Source organism: Cimex lectularius, unplaced genomic scaffold, assembly GCF_000648675.2.
Source record: "Cimex lectularius strain Harlan isolate CLEC.00 unplaced genomic scaffold, Clec_2.1 scaffold338, whole genome shotgun sequence".
Classification (NCBI taxonomy): Eukaryota; Metazoa; Arthropoda; class Insecta; order Hemiptera; family Cimicidae; genus Cimex; species Cimex lectularius.
The window spans coordinates 220,753-235,263 of NW_019392974.1; the positions used below are offsets into that span (position 1 = coordinate 220,753).

The following is a 14,511-nucleotide window of genomic DNA, read 5'->3' on the forward strand; positions in this document are numbered from 1 at the left end:
TGGTCAGAATGGTGGGTAATAAAGGACGAGCGGTTTTGAAAATACCGTCCGTTGGTGTAACTTGGACAATTTTATCTTTTGAAGTACAGCGCTCTGGTTTTATTTCCACCATTCTTATTACTATCGATTCTCTTAGATATAAAATTACGTTTTTTCTTTATTTAAAAAAAAAATTCAGAACTAACTTTTCAAAACTGATTTATATACGGAACGAGGGCATTATCTAGTTTGTCCCAATTTTTTTTCTTTCTTTTAATGAGCACAATGCGTTTTTAATCACAGTTGCACATTGGACACCGACGTTCCACTTTTGAATATTGCTTTTTTTTAATATATATATAATTTTTTTTAAACTTCTTGTCCAGGTTTAAAAAAAAACAAAAAAAAACAACAGAAATTTGACAAATTTTCCATATCGTGGAGAAACGCCGGCCAAAGCGTTGTCAAAACGGCAGCCGTTTGCCGTTTTCGCCCAAGTGTCTGGGAAATTGTGCGAGCAATAGTTTTGAGCAGTGACAGGCGTTGGCTTTTCATGTTTTATGAGTTTGAGCATAGCGGCCTCCCCTGGGGCAGTGGTGGCGGTGCGGGTCAATAATTTGTAAACGGGAGAACATCGCCGGGCCGATATTGTTTGAGTTGTGGGTCCGTAATGTACACTGGAGTCGTCGGGGACATTGAAAATCAAGAGACAGAAAATTAGACCGGACTATTTTCGAAACGTTCGAAAACTTTTAGATTATGAACGTATCAAAATATTTGAATGTTTTATGTCAATAGAAATCATTTTAATAATTGGTGTCTGAGAATTTTTTAAAGTGTTTTGATCTTGACGTTCTTTGTTTTTAATGGTTAAGATAGTTTATATTTAACATTTTTCATAAAATAAAGGTTTGATTTTTTGGTTTAAGTTTAATTGGCGCTATGATAATTATTTTAGTTTTATGTTTTTTCTTTTATGTTGTCAGTTTTCAATATTTGGCTCACACAACTTCACAGCTTGATGGCAAGTCCCTATTGATAGTTTGGTCCTTCAGATCAGGGACTTGACGGTTGGTATTATTTGTGCGGTTGAAAGGCTAAAAGGCTAAAAGCCAAAGGTTTTCCAAGGGACGTCATTGTTACGGTATGACGCCATCCTTTGGGATTGTTTGTCGACCTTTTGTCAGGCGTTTCTCGGTATCGCGATGCCGGCTATCGAGGTCACACGGTCGTCTCCCGGTCGGTTTCAATGACCTCGATTGACGGCCTTCGTCAGGAGGAGAGGGTCGACGAGTTGCTGGCTAGCAGAGCGTCCTTGTCCCTCTTGGGCCTCGAGGAACGACAGCAGGATGCGAGGATCGCCGTTATGCAGAGGCACATCAGCGCTGCTATAGCCGAAGTCGACACGGCTATGAGTCTGGCCGGTGTCAGCGCTGACAGTAGCTTGGTCGTAACGCCGCAGTCTGGGTTCTCCTCGTCGAACCCGGACGGGCAGTTGACCTGGCCGTCGCAGTACAAACCGGGGGCGATGCAGGCGTTCAGCTCAGGACACCTTAAAACACAAGATGAAATTAAATTGATTTTCAAATCAAAGTTAATATTCTAAAGCTGTTTATTCTCAGATAAGTATAACTAGAAATTTATCTTTTTCTAGGTCATCTGTGTAACGTGTGTTACCTGTGTTTGCACTCCCAAGGGGTGGAGTTGTCCACCTGCTTCGCCGAGAAGCTTTTGCTCTTCGATATTTCGAGCCAGTTGAGAAAAGCCCCTCCAGCTTCCCGTCCGACGAACTCGACAAGGAACGACGGAGGTGCCAGGCTCCAGACGGCCCCGCCGAACCACTCTTCGGAAAACACCTGGACAGCGAATTCCTTGTCCTTCTCTTTCGAGGGGCAGACGACTCTCATCAGCCTGCAAAAAAAACCTTCCTTGGTATCGAAAACGAAAACTAAACGTTATTTCAATTGGTTTGTTTTTATGTCGAAACAATGTCAGCTTTTTTTTCCATGACCGTCACTTCTCGGTGGTTTCGACGATCTTTGATTATTTTTTTTATGGAACCTTTATTTACACAAGAACGCTTGATTGAAGAACAGGGAGAATAAATGGATCGGAAGTGATTTGCTTTATCGGTCCATCAACCCTCTACGCCACGTTTTATAACTTTCTCGGATCTTTTAATGAAAATCACATCGAAATATACAATTTTTCCTTCAAGCCGCCCTAATAAAATAAATCAGTGACATCTGTTCTTTAAAAAATTTAATCGAACTTTAAAGAAGGTCTCACTTAAGAGGCGTCCCCGTGTAAAGGAGTACTCTGTTCGTCGTGGGGCAGCTGTCCGAGGGTGCGTCTAAAGGGAGGAAATGGCCCCAGGTGAGGAGGAAAAGACTTTTGTTGTGCGTCGCTTCGACGAGCCAAGGCATGCCTTCACAGTACATGTCTTCCTTTTCCCTAGGTGGGAAGACGAGGCCGATCTCGCCCCCGGAGCCCTTGACGCGTTGGTGCCTGCTGCATTCCGCCCACCTCACCATCTGGTACGTGGCGTGGAAGTAGATATCGGTGAAGTCCTCAGTGATGTTGAACTCCGTGACGGCGAAGCTCAGCTCGAGGATGCGACCGGAGCTGAGGAAAACGGCCGGGCCGGCGGTCGTCCTGCAATCCGATAATATTAATTTAAAACAAAAATCACACTTTTTTTCAATTAATTAATCTTTATGTAAGGTATTGGTTGAGATAAAAAAAGTCCTCAGTGACACAAGCGGGATTCGAACCCACGACCCTCGGCTATATACGCCGCTGCTCTACCACTTGAGCTATCGTGATATATCTCAAGCAATACCTTTCATAAAGATTAATTAATTCAAAAGAAGTTATTTGGTCAATCGGAACACGAACTCTAATGAATTTAATAAGTAAAATTAAGTATATCTTCACTAAAGCTCTCCGTGGCCATTTCATTTGTCGCCGAGAATGAAATAGATTACACGACATTTGAAAAATGGCAAAAAGAGGGAAAATTCGAAAGGTTGTAGGTTGAGATGAAGAGGCGGTGTTCGAGAGGATCGAAGTCACGATAGCTCAAGTGGTAGAGCAGCGGCGTATTTAGCCGAGGGTCGTGAGTTCGAACCTCGCTCGTGACACTGACTTTTTTTTATTACTCACATCATCGGCATCTTACATTTTTATAAAAAGTATAAAATATAAGATTGGATGATGGCCGTATATTCCCGAAACGTACAAACAATAATTAATTTAAATAAGTAAAGAATTTATTTTAAAAAACCTACATAAAATTGTTTTTTTAACAAAAACCAAAACTTTTTTATCTTATTTTATAGATAACAGTGTACGAGACAACCACTCGGTGACGACCTATTTCGTTGTGGGTATGGTAGCTTCCCAGCGCCTTAAAAACGTTCACCTCTTTCAACTGACATTTAAGATACTAATTTTATATTAAATTTATATATTGAATTTAACGTGGTAAATTAAAAACAAAATATAAACGTGCTTTGTTAGGAATTTTAATGGATCTGCGCGTTATCCATTTATGAGATTTTGGTGGTGTTTATAGATCACGGCGAACCAGAATTACCATTTCTAAAGACCGCAGTGCGTTGCGGGCACGGTAGGCCGTTAACGCGCCGTGAATCGGCTCAAATTTATTTATAATTTATACTGGAACACTGGAGCAGGTGGTCTCTCTCTCTCTCTCTCACTCTCTCTCTCTCTCTCACTCTCTCTCTCTCACTCTCTCTCTCTCTCTCTCTCTCTGATTCATTTATGGTTATTTTATTTTAAACATATTTCAAAGCTTTGTAGAAGTAGTGAGGAACGGTCAGGATAGAAGTATTTAGATGAACACCTTTTTCATTTTTTTTGTCGACTTTTCGACCTTTATTCGTGTCCTAATTGATCGTTTCAGAGTGCGGTGCGGCAATGAGTTATCGGAAGTCGTACTACCGGCAGGGGAGTATCCTTGGTCCTATCCTTTTTATCATTTACATGGCTGACCTACCTGGCACTATTACCATCTACGCGGACGACACCGCAATCGTATAACTCGAATAACTCTCCTCTATAACTATAACAATATATAACTCGAATCCTGTCCAAGCGACCTCCAATATCTAGGAACACCTTGAGCTTACCGAAGACGTCAAAAATGGAGGACAAGACTGAACGAGGAAAAATGCACTTAGTGTACTTTCACTTTGAAAAAGCAGTCTTGCTCAACATCAACAACAAAGAGATACCATTTTCCACTCGGTCAAACACCTGGGTCTATATCTCGACAGCAGACGAGGTTGCCCCACACAAGACTTAAAAAACAACTTAATACAACACTTAGACTACTTCGAAGACTTCTAAAACTGAAATCGACTTTAGACTAAATACTGTACTAAAACCAATATGGAAAGTGGAACTTTGGAACTGCCAAGCCAACCAATATCCAGCGCATCCAGTCTTTCCAATCGAAAATTCTTAGACAAATTGTCAAAGTACCTAACCTCACTATCCATAAAAACCTCAACATTCCCTTTGTCAACGAACTGATCCGGTCCAGTTTCCAAACCTTCCACACCAACCTTGTGAACCGCCCTAACCATACTTCGAGCCTTCTCCACTCATTCCCATCCCGACGACCCGCCATGTCGCCTCGACCGACGGTGTTCTCGGGACTTCCTTGTCACTTAATCATACACAGTGAGTGACAGCAATGCTAGTGTGATATATTAATCATGTGTACATATTTGTATAGTATATGTTCATGTATAGGTAAAAAAAAAANATATAATAAAAAATAGAAATTAAAATTAAATCCTTTGCCAGTAATATAAGATTGGAAAAACAACTAAAATGAAAATGACCTTTTGAAAAATGAGATTGAGCTAGATCCTCTATCAATTCTAATTTAACGATAAAAAAATAATAAAATAATTTTACTCCAGTACAACACACGTATAAAACCAACAACGAAAAAAAAAACTTTTTTTGGGGAGGCAAATATTGATGGCTTTTCTTAATTCTTCGTTTTAGTTCTTCTTATTCTTCGTTTTTCTTTCTTTCTTTTTTTGATCTTCCGCTTGTCCAAATTGTTTCTTTCGAAAGCATGATCCTATCTGGCCCGTCTCCTCTTTTTCTTCACCCTTCCATCCTTTTGTTACACGTCTCCTACCGACTGGCGGGTATTTTCAAAATTATAAATAATTCACTAATTTTCGTGGTCCGCTTGACCAATTAATATCTTTTATTTAATTAAGGTTGAGATAAAAAAATCAGTGTCACGAGCGGGATTCGAACCCACGATCTTCGGCTAAATACGCCGCTGCTCTTACCACTTGAGCTATCGTGACTTCGAAAACTGAAAAATGGCAAAAAGGAGGGAAAATTCGAGAGGTGAGGTTAGTGCCCGAGCGGTTCGAAGTACGATAGCTCAAATGGTAAGAGCAGCATTTAGCCGAAGGTCGTGGGTTCGAATCCCGCTCGTGACACTGACTTTTTATCTCAACCAATACCTTTCATAAAGAGTAACTATTTATTGTTAAATAATGCATCTACTTTTCTTGCATAGGTAACTGAAATGAGTAGTTTTAAATATTTTTCATGATGCAGGTCAAAAAATTGTGCTTGGATGATCAATTTAAGTTAATGATAAAACTTGCAATGTTTGTAAGCTCTTTGCAAATGTTTTTGTAAATTTTATCAGTGAGGTTTTTTTCCATTTTTTCTCTCATTAAACTGGCGAAGGTTATATTTATACTGCTCAATACTGTTATAAAATTTGTTAGGTGGTATAGGTCATGGTTTTGACTTGAAATTTCCTTTTAATTCTATGCCTAATAACACTTTTTGTTAAAAATTTTATTTTATGTTACATAATAAAGGCTCTTATTATTATTATTATTATTATTATGTTTGTTTCGTGTGAAATTGTGAATACAGTGTAACAGATGAATAAAAATTTCACACGAAACAAACATATCACTAAAAGAATAGCATCACACTTTACGTGAGTTTGAAATACTTTGTTCAAAATTTATATCTGTCTTGTATAACTATTTTTCTAATCAATATATGTCTGTAATTCTCAATAGGACTGAAGATGACCCGAGTAAAGGTCGAAACGTCATAGACAAAATTGAAAAGGCGTTTATCTGAAACGATTCATTCCTGACTGCTCCTCACTATTTCAAAAAATTATTGATCAACGCTAAATAACGCATATTTCAAAGGGTTGTATTGTCCGATTGACTCACCTTGCGAGAACGGAATTGTCGCAGTAGCAAGCTCGTTGCAGTTTGATGTCCTTCCACGGCAGGTCGGAGACGGTCAGCTCGACGGACCGCCCTTTCCTGACGCATATCGGCCGGCTCGTGTGACCATCTGCGACCGTCCTGCAGTCCTGATGGCCGAACGATGCGTTGTGGATCGACAGTCTCACCCTTTCGCCGACGCTCGATTCAATCCTGTACACGCACGTCAGGTTCTTTGCACCTCCTCGGCCGTACATGAATACGTTCTTAGGCGAATGGACCATCCCCGACTTCTTTTTTCGAAAAAGTCTAAAAAAACCAACAATTTGAATAGAACAAAACAGCTAAATCTTATATACAGTGGACGCCGCTTATAAGACTCATTTTGGCCCCAGCAAAAAGTGAGTCTTATAAGCGGATGAGACTTATTAGTAGGGCTGTGAAATACATGCATTTGCATATTTTTCCTAGTTAACTAAAACATTCAATTTTAACCAACTGTATATGTTTTGAAGCATTTGGAATCAATTTAAGCTATATTTATTTTGCATATTTGCGCATATATTTTGTCATAAATGTATACTTTCGCATAAGTGGGTTGTAATTGCATGTTTTTTTTACATAACCGGCATATCGGTATTTGGCCCGTCAAATTTTAATGTTTATGAGTAGGCAAAAAAAATTCTCCGAAAAAGAGCTGTGGGGGGGCTCCCTCTTCCGTTTCCACATAATGAACGAGTTCGGTCATTCGCTGTTCCACCGCTTTCCACGAACTTTCGGTCGCATTTGCTTCTCTTTGAATAAACGGAGAAGGGGTAATGTTTGTCCCACTGTAAATGTTCTGTTGGAATAGTTTGATTGGATTCATGGAAATATTATGACCCCAGTTCTCTTCTTTCACTACCGTCATACTTTTCAGCTTTACCCAGTCTCTCATGCGTTTTTCATCGTGAAAAATTATTTATGCTTTGTGAACTGACTACTCATAAAATGCCGAAAGTCACCGCAAAGACGAAAGTTCTTGTTCAAAAGTATGTGCGTGAGTTTTCAAGTGAGACTTTTCAAGGCGATGCAGACGTTTTATACTGTGTTTGTTGTGATAAACCTGTATCAACAGCTTCACATTTTTTGATAACACAGCACACAAAGACAGCAAAACACAAGGAAAACAAAGGTAAGAAGTCAAGTTTCAACAAACCTTTGTGACAAAAGCTGCCACAGGTATTGGGTCTGGAAAGTCCGGTTTCGATTCCGATTTATGCCGTGCTTTAGTCAGAGCTGACATACCCTTCCATAAACTAAGCCACCCTGAATTCAAGTTATTTTTTTGAGAAATACACAGGGAAAACCATTCCCCACGAAAGTACCCTCAGGAAATCTCACCTGGATCTTACAAACAATGAAACACTCAAAGAAATCAGAGACTTCATCGAAAATGGACCGATCTGAGTCTCGATGGATGAGACTACTGATTTTTTAATTTTAACTTTTTTTTTAATGCGTTTTTTTTAAATATTAGCCATATAATGTTCCTCTTGCCACTGTTTCTCTGTTCAATACAATTATATGCTTTAATTTGAGGTTTCCTTATTTTTTCTCATGGTAGTTTAAGCATATTTTCGATGCTATGCCACGAACCTACCCGACGCTTTGCGATCCCCACTGTCCAGATTTTCGTGGGGTCGCATCGAGTACAGTCGAAGACAAAAGAACCGGACACTCATATTTTTATTCGAACTACATGTATTATTGTTGTTATATTATTTACAACATACTTATTTTAATATAAACCAAATTAACTGTGATTAAAATTAATTAGTTTTTATTTAAAAAATTAATTTTAATGGTTTGGTAGAAAATTAATCAAAAACCGGAATAGGATTTTTTTAAATTATGAATTTAACTAACAATTTATTGGCGTAATATACTAAAATTGGAACAATTTATTACACGGTTTTGCTCATAAAATTTAATTAACAATTTATTTCATAGTTTTTTCGTAAAATTACACCATTTTGTAATGTCGTGTATCATCAGAACAGGACACTCATATTTTTTGTAGTTTATTTCAAACTAAGTACATGTAATTTTGTCGTTATATTAATTCCAACATGTTATTTTAATGTGAACCAAATTAAACGAGATAAAAAATAAAGTTTTTATAAACATTGTTTAATTATGATGGTTAGGAGTAAATTTATTTAAAACAATTAAGTTTAACAAACAATTTATTAGATGGTTGTTGTGCTCATAAAATTTAACTAACAATTTATTGCAAGGTTTTGCTCAAGATAGTGCATTAAAAACAAAAGTGATTATTGTGATAAACGCTGTGGACTGTACGCGACGTGTGCTTGCGTCGGATAGATGTGCACACCCCACCAAAACGTGGCAAGGCGTCGGGTAGCGTCGCATGGCGTAGCATCGGGTAAGTGTGTTCCTGGCTTAAAGCTTGAACCCTTTCAAATAGCGAGGTTGCTTTCTCTTTCCAATAACGAGCAGTTTCTTTTTCTTTCTCATCAACCTTTCTTTGCAGGTTTTCGTTCCCTTTGTTCTTAAATTTTTAAGAATGTAGGTGTGTTCAGGTTCTCTGTGGTACAATCAGTTTTATCGTCTTATAATCGAGTTGTTTTCAATGTATCCGGATTTCGGACTGTTTCTGGCGATTCTGTGTTTTATAGGCGACTGAACCTTATATCCGTGAATCTTATAAGCGGCGTCCACTGTATAAAATCATTAACATTCATAACACAAATTTTGTTTTTAGGGCTTTGAGCAAACACTAGTCAACTTTGACCCGATCTAATCCCTTTGTTAATTCGTTTAGAGTTTCTCCTCTGGGCCGTTTTCGGTTTAATTTCCATTAGGATCCGTTACAAAAACTTATTTGGGGAAATTCATCATCTCTCAACTCTTCGAGGATAATCGAAAATGGCCTTCTATTCCTAGAAAGCGTGACCGCTTTGAGCTTAACTCCCCCACGAGGAAAAAGAAAACCCCGCTGTTTGCCATGTTTGAACAAAAGCGGGCTGAAACAAAAAGGCCAGTTGCGGATCCCGTATCGTGGGGAAAAAACAATTTTATAACTGGAAAATTTCCCCCGACCATTTGCAATTGAAATTAAGCCAGGTGTGACGGTGAACTTTATGGCCAATTTTATCGTCCCGGCCTAATTTGAATTACTATCAGGATTCATTAAGGCAAAGGGAGCCAAAACAAGCCTGTTGGTACATTATAAAAGCCTATTAAACACAGTCCATCGAATGCCAGCAAAAACAGTAGAAACTTATAAATATCAAAGAAATTAATAACGATTATAAAAAAGTTACATAATCGCGTGTCCGCTCAAATCGTTATACGGTTGGTTTTTGGCGTTTTCATTCGGCAAAGCTCATAGTATTGTTGGACGTTCGAATAGCTTTACAGTACGGCATTAGAAAGGATAAAAAGTTGATAAAATTTATCCGGTGAACAGCTGCATGTATTCCAATGTCCAATGTTCCACCAACTTTTCACAATAACCATCGAATGTATGTCAATAACGGCACCCAAAGCCAATGTAGGTGTAGCTAAAAGGAACCTCATGATTTAATATTTTCTGAATTATATAGGCGTTGCATGATCTTTAGTGGATTATAATCTCTTTAACATGGATTTGAACTTTTACTTGACCATTTTTTGCGAGTTGGTTTATGTTAGATTGAATTGGGTTAGGAATGGTTAGAAATAGTCGAAAAGGATGGTTCTAATCTCAAGCTGGATTTACACTGTTACCGATTTCGAGATGCTCATCATCAGACAGTGCAAGAAATAGTTGTAGATTTTTCGAGAGATTTTAGATTTATGTATCCAAATTTCTGGCACAGTCTGATAAATTTGGATCACTGCAAAACCAAATTGTGAGTAGTACCACCCTTTTCAACTAATCGATAGATAGGTAGGGTTAGGGTTAAAGACGAGTGAGTTAATAGTAGGTATGGTTAGGGTTAGGAAGGGTTGTTTAAGGTTAAGTACGTGTTAGGTTAGGTTGGGTTAGGGTTTGGGACGTGTTTGGTTATGGTTAGGGTTAGAGATAGAATAAGTTAATTAGGGTTACGGTTAGAAGGTTAGGTAAGGTTAAATAGATTAAGGGACAGATTTGGTTAGGTTAGACAGGATTAGCGTTAAAATAGGATTACGGACTGTGAACTTTAAAGGTGGCCATTTACGATCGCTCCAAATGGAACAGCGCCGAGCCGTATAGTTCCATTTGTAGTGCCTGAAATTTGAGGAAGCATTCACGACCGCTCCACAGCCAGTCGCTCCGATCGTCATTAGTGAGGTACTTCCTCAAAATGGATGACGATCCCTTGCGTTACGCTGCTATTTGTTTATATATAAAAAGCAATAAACCGAAAAAGAAATGGTGTAAGAACTGGCTCCTGAACAGAACCCTATTTTATTTAAGGATGAATGAAACGTCTTATATATATTTAGTCCAGCTTGTTACCGCCTTGATTAGAAATCAAAAGACAGTCATGAGAGAAATCATCACTTCACATGAAAGGTTGGCATTTACGATTTCGCGCTACAGGGACGAAGTACGAAGAACTTAAGTTCTCTACTACGATTTCTGCTCAGCGCTTAGGGGTTATCAATACCGGTTACTGCATCACTCGTTGCATTTGTATCCTTTGTTTTGAAAAGGTCAACCAACTGGTCAAGGGTCGAATTTCTTTTATTTCTATCGTGGTAATCATTTCCCACCACCTTCTATAAACATGGTAAACTTTTATAAAATTCAATCACTTCAAAAATAAAATCTCGATTGGATGTCATTTCCAATAAAGAATAAACGTTTTTGACTTTTTGAGATGTGGAAAATCGTGGATGTTCCTATTCACGACCAAGCCGGCGCGCTAATATTCCACCGTTCACGCCAGGTTTTCCCATTCACGAACGCGCCATGCGGTCGTCCCGCCGCAGATGTTTGGAGCGGTCGAATGTTCGGTGCAGCCCGGCACACCAGTTCAGTTTTGCCATTGATGTGGTTTTTGAAACGGCGTCGCTCCGTTTGGGCTGCTGGGAGCGATCGTGAAAGGCTTTAAAAAAAACTTTAATTCAAAGATAAATAAACATAATTTAAGTGTGCAATAGAGGACCTGTTCTTCTCTCAGACAATATGATAATATGTGCACAGGCTTGTTTCTACTACTCCTAGTCTACGTGCCTCTGGAGAATGCAATATGTAGAATCCAGTATGTATTCGTAAAGCTCTCTGTCCTGGAATGCTCATTAAACCAAGGATTTATTTTTAACAAATTATCTGATGGATCTAAGTTTTTGACAATTTGTTGATCAATTTCTCCTAGTTGGCCTGGATGAAGCCAAAGACCGACGGTAAACGTAGGTAAATATGCTACAGTTTTCCAGTCTGAAATCAAAGCGATTGAACACTGCGCCAGAGTAAGAAAAAAGCTTCCCGGAAGATAGCTATTTTCTCTGATATTCAGACAACACTAAGGGCCCTAGCCTCATGCGAGGCGAAGGCAAAGAGTGGTTGGAACTAAATGGGAGGCCCTGACAGAAGTCAGCTACACTAATGACCTGACCCTGGCATGGGTCCATCCATTTCCATAGCCAAAAGACGGGGCCAACATGGACTTCTCTGGGCCCTGAACTCTACTGTGGCTTAGCAGCCGGCCACAAAAGAGGATACATTCTATAATAGATCCTTAATGAGTCCGAAACCTGGTGGAATAAAACCATAGGTATGGGGTACGCGAAGAGATTCCCTTGAAGGACCATCCGCAAAACTTACAAAAGGCAACGCAACCGAACCAAGGTTCTGGTTGGACTCCTGACAGGGCACTGCCACATAAGAAGGCACATGCACCGGATAGGAGTACATACATAAGAACAACTGTGCAGATACTGTCAGGAAGGGGAGGAGACCGCGGAGCACATTCTATGTTGTCTGTGAAGGTCTATGTAGGTGCATGTTCTTGTAACTGTTTGATCTCTAGTTGGTCCTGCTCTGTGCCCTACAGGGCCAAAATAATAGGAATTTTGTTGTTTTCCGCAATGTCTCACAGGGCAATACAATCTCAAGTGGCTCAGGAGTATACTACCATTGAGGCAGTTAATTTTAGTCCTGCTTTGCTGTCCGTGGATACAATTTAAAATAATTGTCAAAAAAATGAAAAATGTTACCTGTGACAGGGCCCGGCTTTTGTATTTTCCCCGCCTAGCCTCGTATCGACGAACTCGAACTGGAATTTGAAAGAGGAGGGCTGGATCGCGGTTCCGTGCTGGCTCCTGTGCTCGATCGAAAGCCTGCTGGACGGGGTGATGTAGCTCTCCTGCTTCCTGCACGGCCTCGTGTCCCTCGACGAGTTCCTCAGAGATCCGTGGTCGCAAAGCCTTGGCGATTCGCAAGTGTCTTCAAGCAGGGCGTTCTGGTCGAAAACCCTGAGCCTCGTCGTGCAATTCGCGTTCCCTTCGACGCTGTACGAGTCGAAGTAGAGCCAGATCCGGTCCGTCGGAAGGCCCACGAGTCTGTACCAGCAGGTCGTGTTCGGCGGGAGAGTGTGCCTCGGGCTGAGCACTTCGCCTTTTCGTTTGACAGTCCCGTTAACGTAGAATTCACACCTGGAAGTTAAAGTTTGAATAAACATAACTGCCGAGAAGGGCTTGAGAAATTAGGACCGGTTGTTTCCGACCTACTTTGACATGCTAATCTAAAGAGGTTCTGGTTATGACGGTTCATTTGAATATCTAACGAACACACCTAGAAATGCCAGTCTCATTACAATTATATCGACTAGAATATTGAGTCTTGTGTAATTCCGTTCAAACAAAACACCATAACCTTCTATTCATCATTTTGTCAAAAGAAAGCAAACATAAATGACCTGGTCATACATAGTTTTAACCTTTCCTTCAAAAGCATTGCCTCTAGAAGATCATAAAATCCACTTTTCTCCTAATTCATTTTTTTTTGGTAGAAAAAATATATAAATAAAAATTTAACCCGGCCCGCTGGGCAACGATTCGAGCGTACTTAAATTGAGACAAAAGGCTATTCATAAAAGAAGGGTCGGACTTCTTTAAGTCATTACTCACGCGGGGTACTCCTCGCTTTCTCGGGCAGCAACTTCCCCGGAGCATTACTTATAAGTTTAAACTGAAGTTCGGTAAGCCTTGAAAGGAGGGTTATTTTTACTCGGAATATGCCTTTTTTTTAAGGGGCTTTATTGTAATTAGCGTTCGGGCGTAATTAATACACAAACCGTAAAAATAATTATAATTGGGTTAAACTGCGACCTACGGCTGGTGGTAATTTTGTAATGAAATTATAAAATTTAACCCTTTATATGAGTAAATTAATGCATTATTAAAATGCCATCTGTTCAGAATTTTTATTTTTTGTTTGTTTTATTTATTGTGTGCCTTGTCAACACCTTAGCTTTTGTGGCAACCGACACCCCGTCTTAGCTTCTTTTATATACCGAAAACCACCAAGATGACACACAGAAACTTCTAGGCTGATTTTAATTCTAGAAGTTAAACCTCCAAATTTGAAAAATGTGGGGTAGTTAAATTAAAATAAAATGTTTAGGTAAGTTTCTCTCTATGAATCAACTCGTCAAAAGACGTTGCATAATTTTTTAAAGATTTTAGACACGAGAAATGACTATTTTTCCTAACCCTTATTATTTTAAACGAGTATCCACAACAGCAGAGGCAGTCATATCAACCCTCAGGGTGTCAGTGTTCAAAAAAAAAAAAACATTTGTAAGTATGCCGGGGTCGAATGCAGGGCCGCTGGATTCGAACCCGCGACCTGTACCTTACAGTGAATTTGTTTTATTGTAGTTCAGACCGGTCAAATGATCCAAAACAACAGTCAAGAGTAACATATAAAAATTCAGAATTTAAAAACAACATTAAATCAAAAAAGATTATAACTATAAAATAATTGCAACAGAATATCGACCATGCAAAACTTGTGGCCAAGGAAAAAATCAAACAAAAAAAATCAAAAATATAAGTAAATAAAGAAAAATAAAAATAAACAAGGCTCAGTGAATCATTCTTTTAATACTTGTAAAATCTTCTTTTTGAAACGGACAAGGAGTCAAAGATGGTTAGGGATGGTTAGTTTAGGGATGGTTAGGGAAATGGTTAGGGATTGCGAAATGGAGGGAAATGAAGAAGCTGATAGACTGGCCAAATTAGCATCTACTGACGAGAGTTTGAATTTGGCATATAACTTCCAAAGTCATCAATT

The 14,511-nt window shown here is 39.2% G+C and overlaps 1 protein-coding gene across 1 annotated transcript in view; it reads right to left on the bottom strand.

Annotated features, from left to right (window-relative positions):
* Positions 1-901: 901 nt before the first annotated feature.
* The window catches only part of LOC106665966, a 75,844-nt gene continuing 62,234 nt past the window's right edge, over positions 902-14,511 (bottom strand). The window contains exons 8-12 of the mRNA XM_014392798.2: positions 12,432-12,869; positions 6,243-6,548; positions 2,269-2,634; positions 1,657-1,890; positions 902-1,531 (exon numbers count right to left, since the gene is read on the bottom strand). Coding sequence (XP_014248284.1) covers positions 1,252-1,531; positions 1,657-1,890; positions 2,269-2,634; positions 6,243-6,548; positions 12,432-12,869 — 1,624 coding nt within the window. The 3' untranslated portion in view covers positions 902-1,251. The remainder of the gene's footprint in view (positions 1,532-1,656; positions 1,891-2,268; positions 2,635-6,242; positions 6,549-12,431; positions 12,870-14,511) is intronic.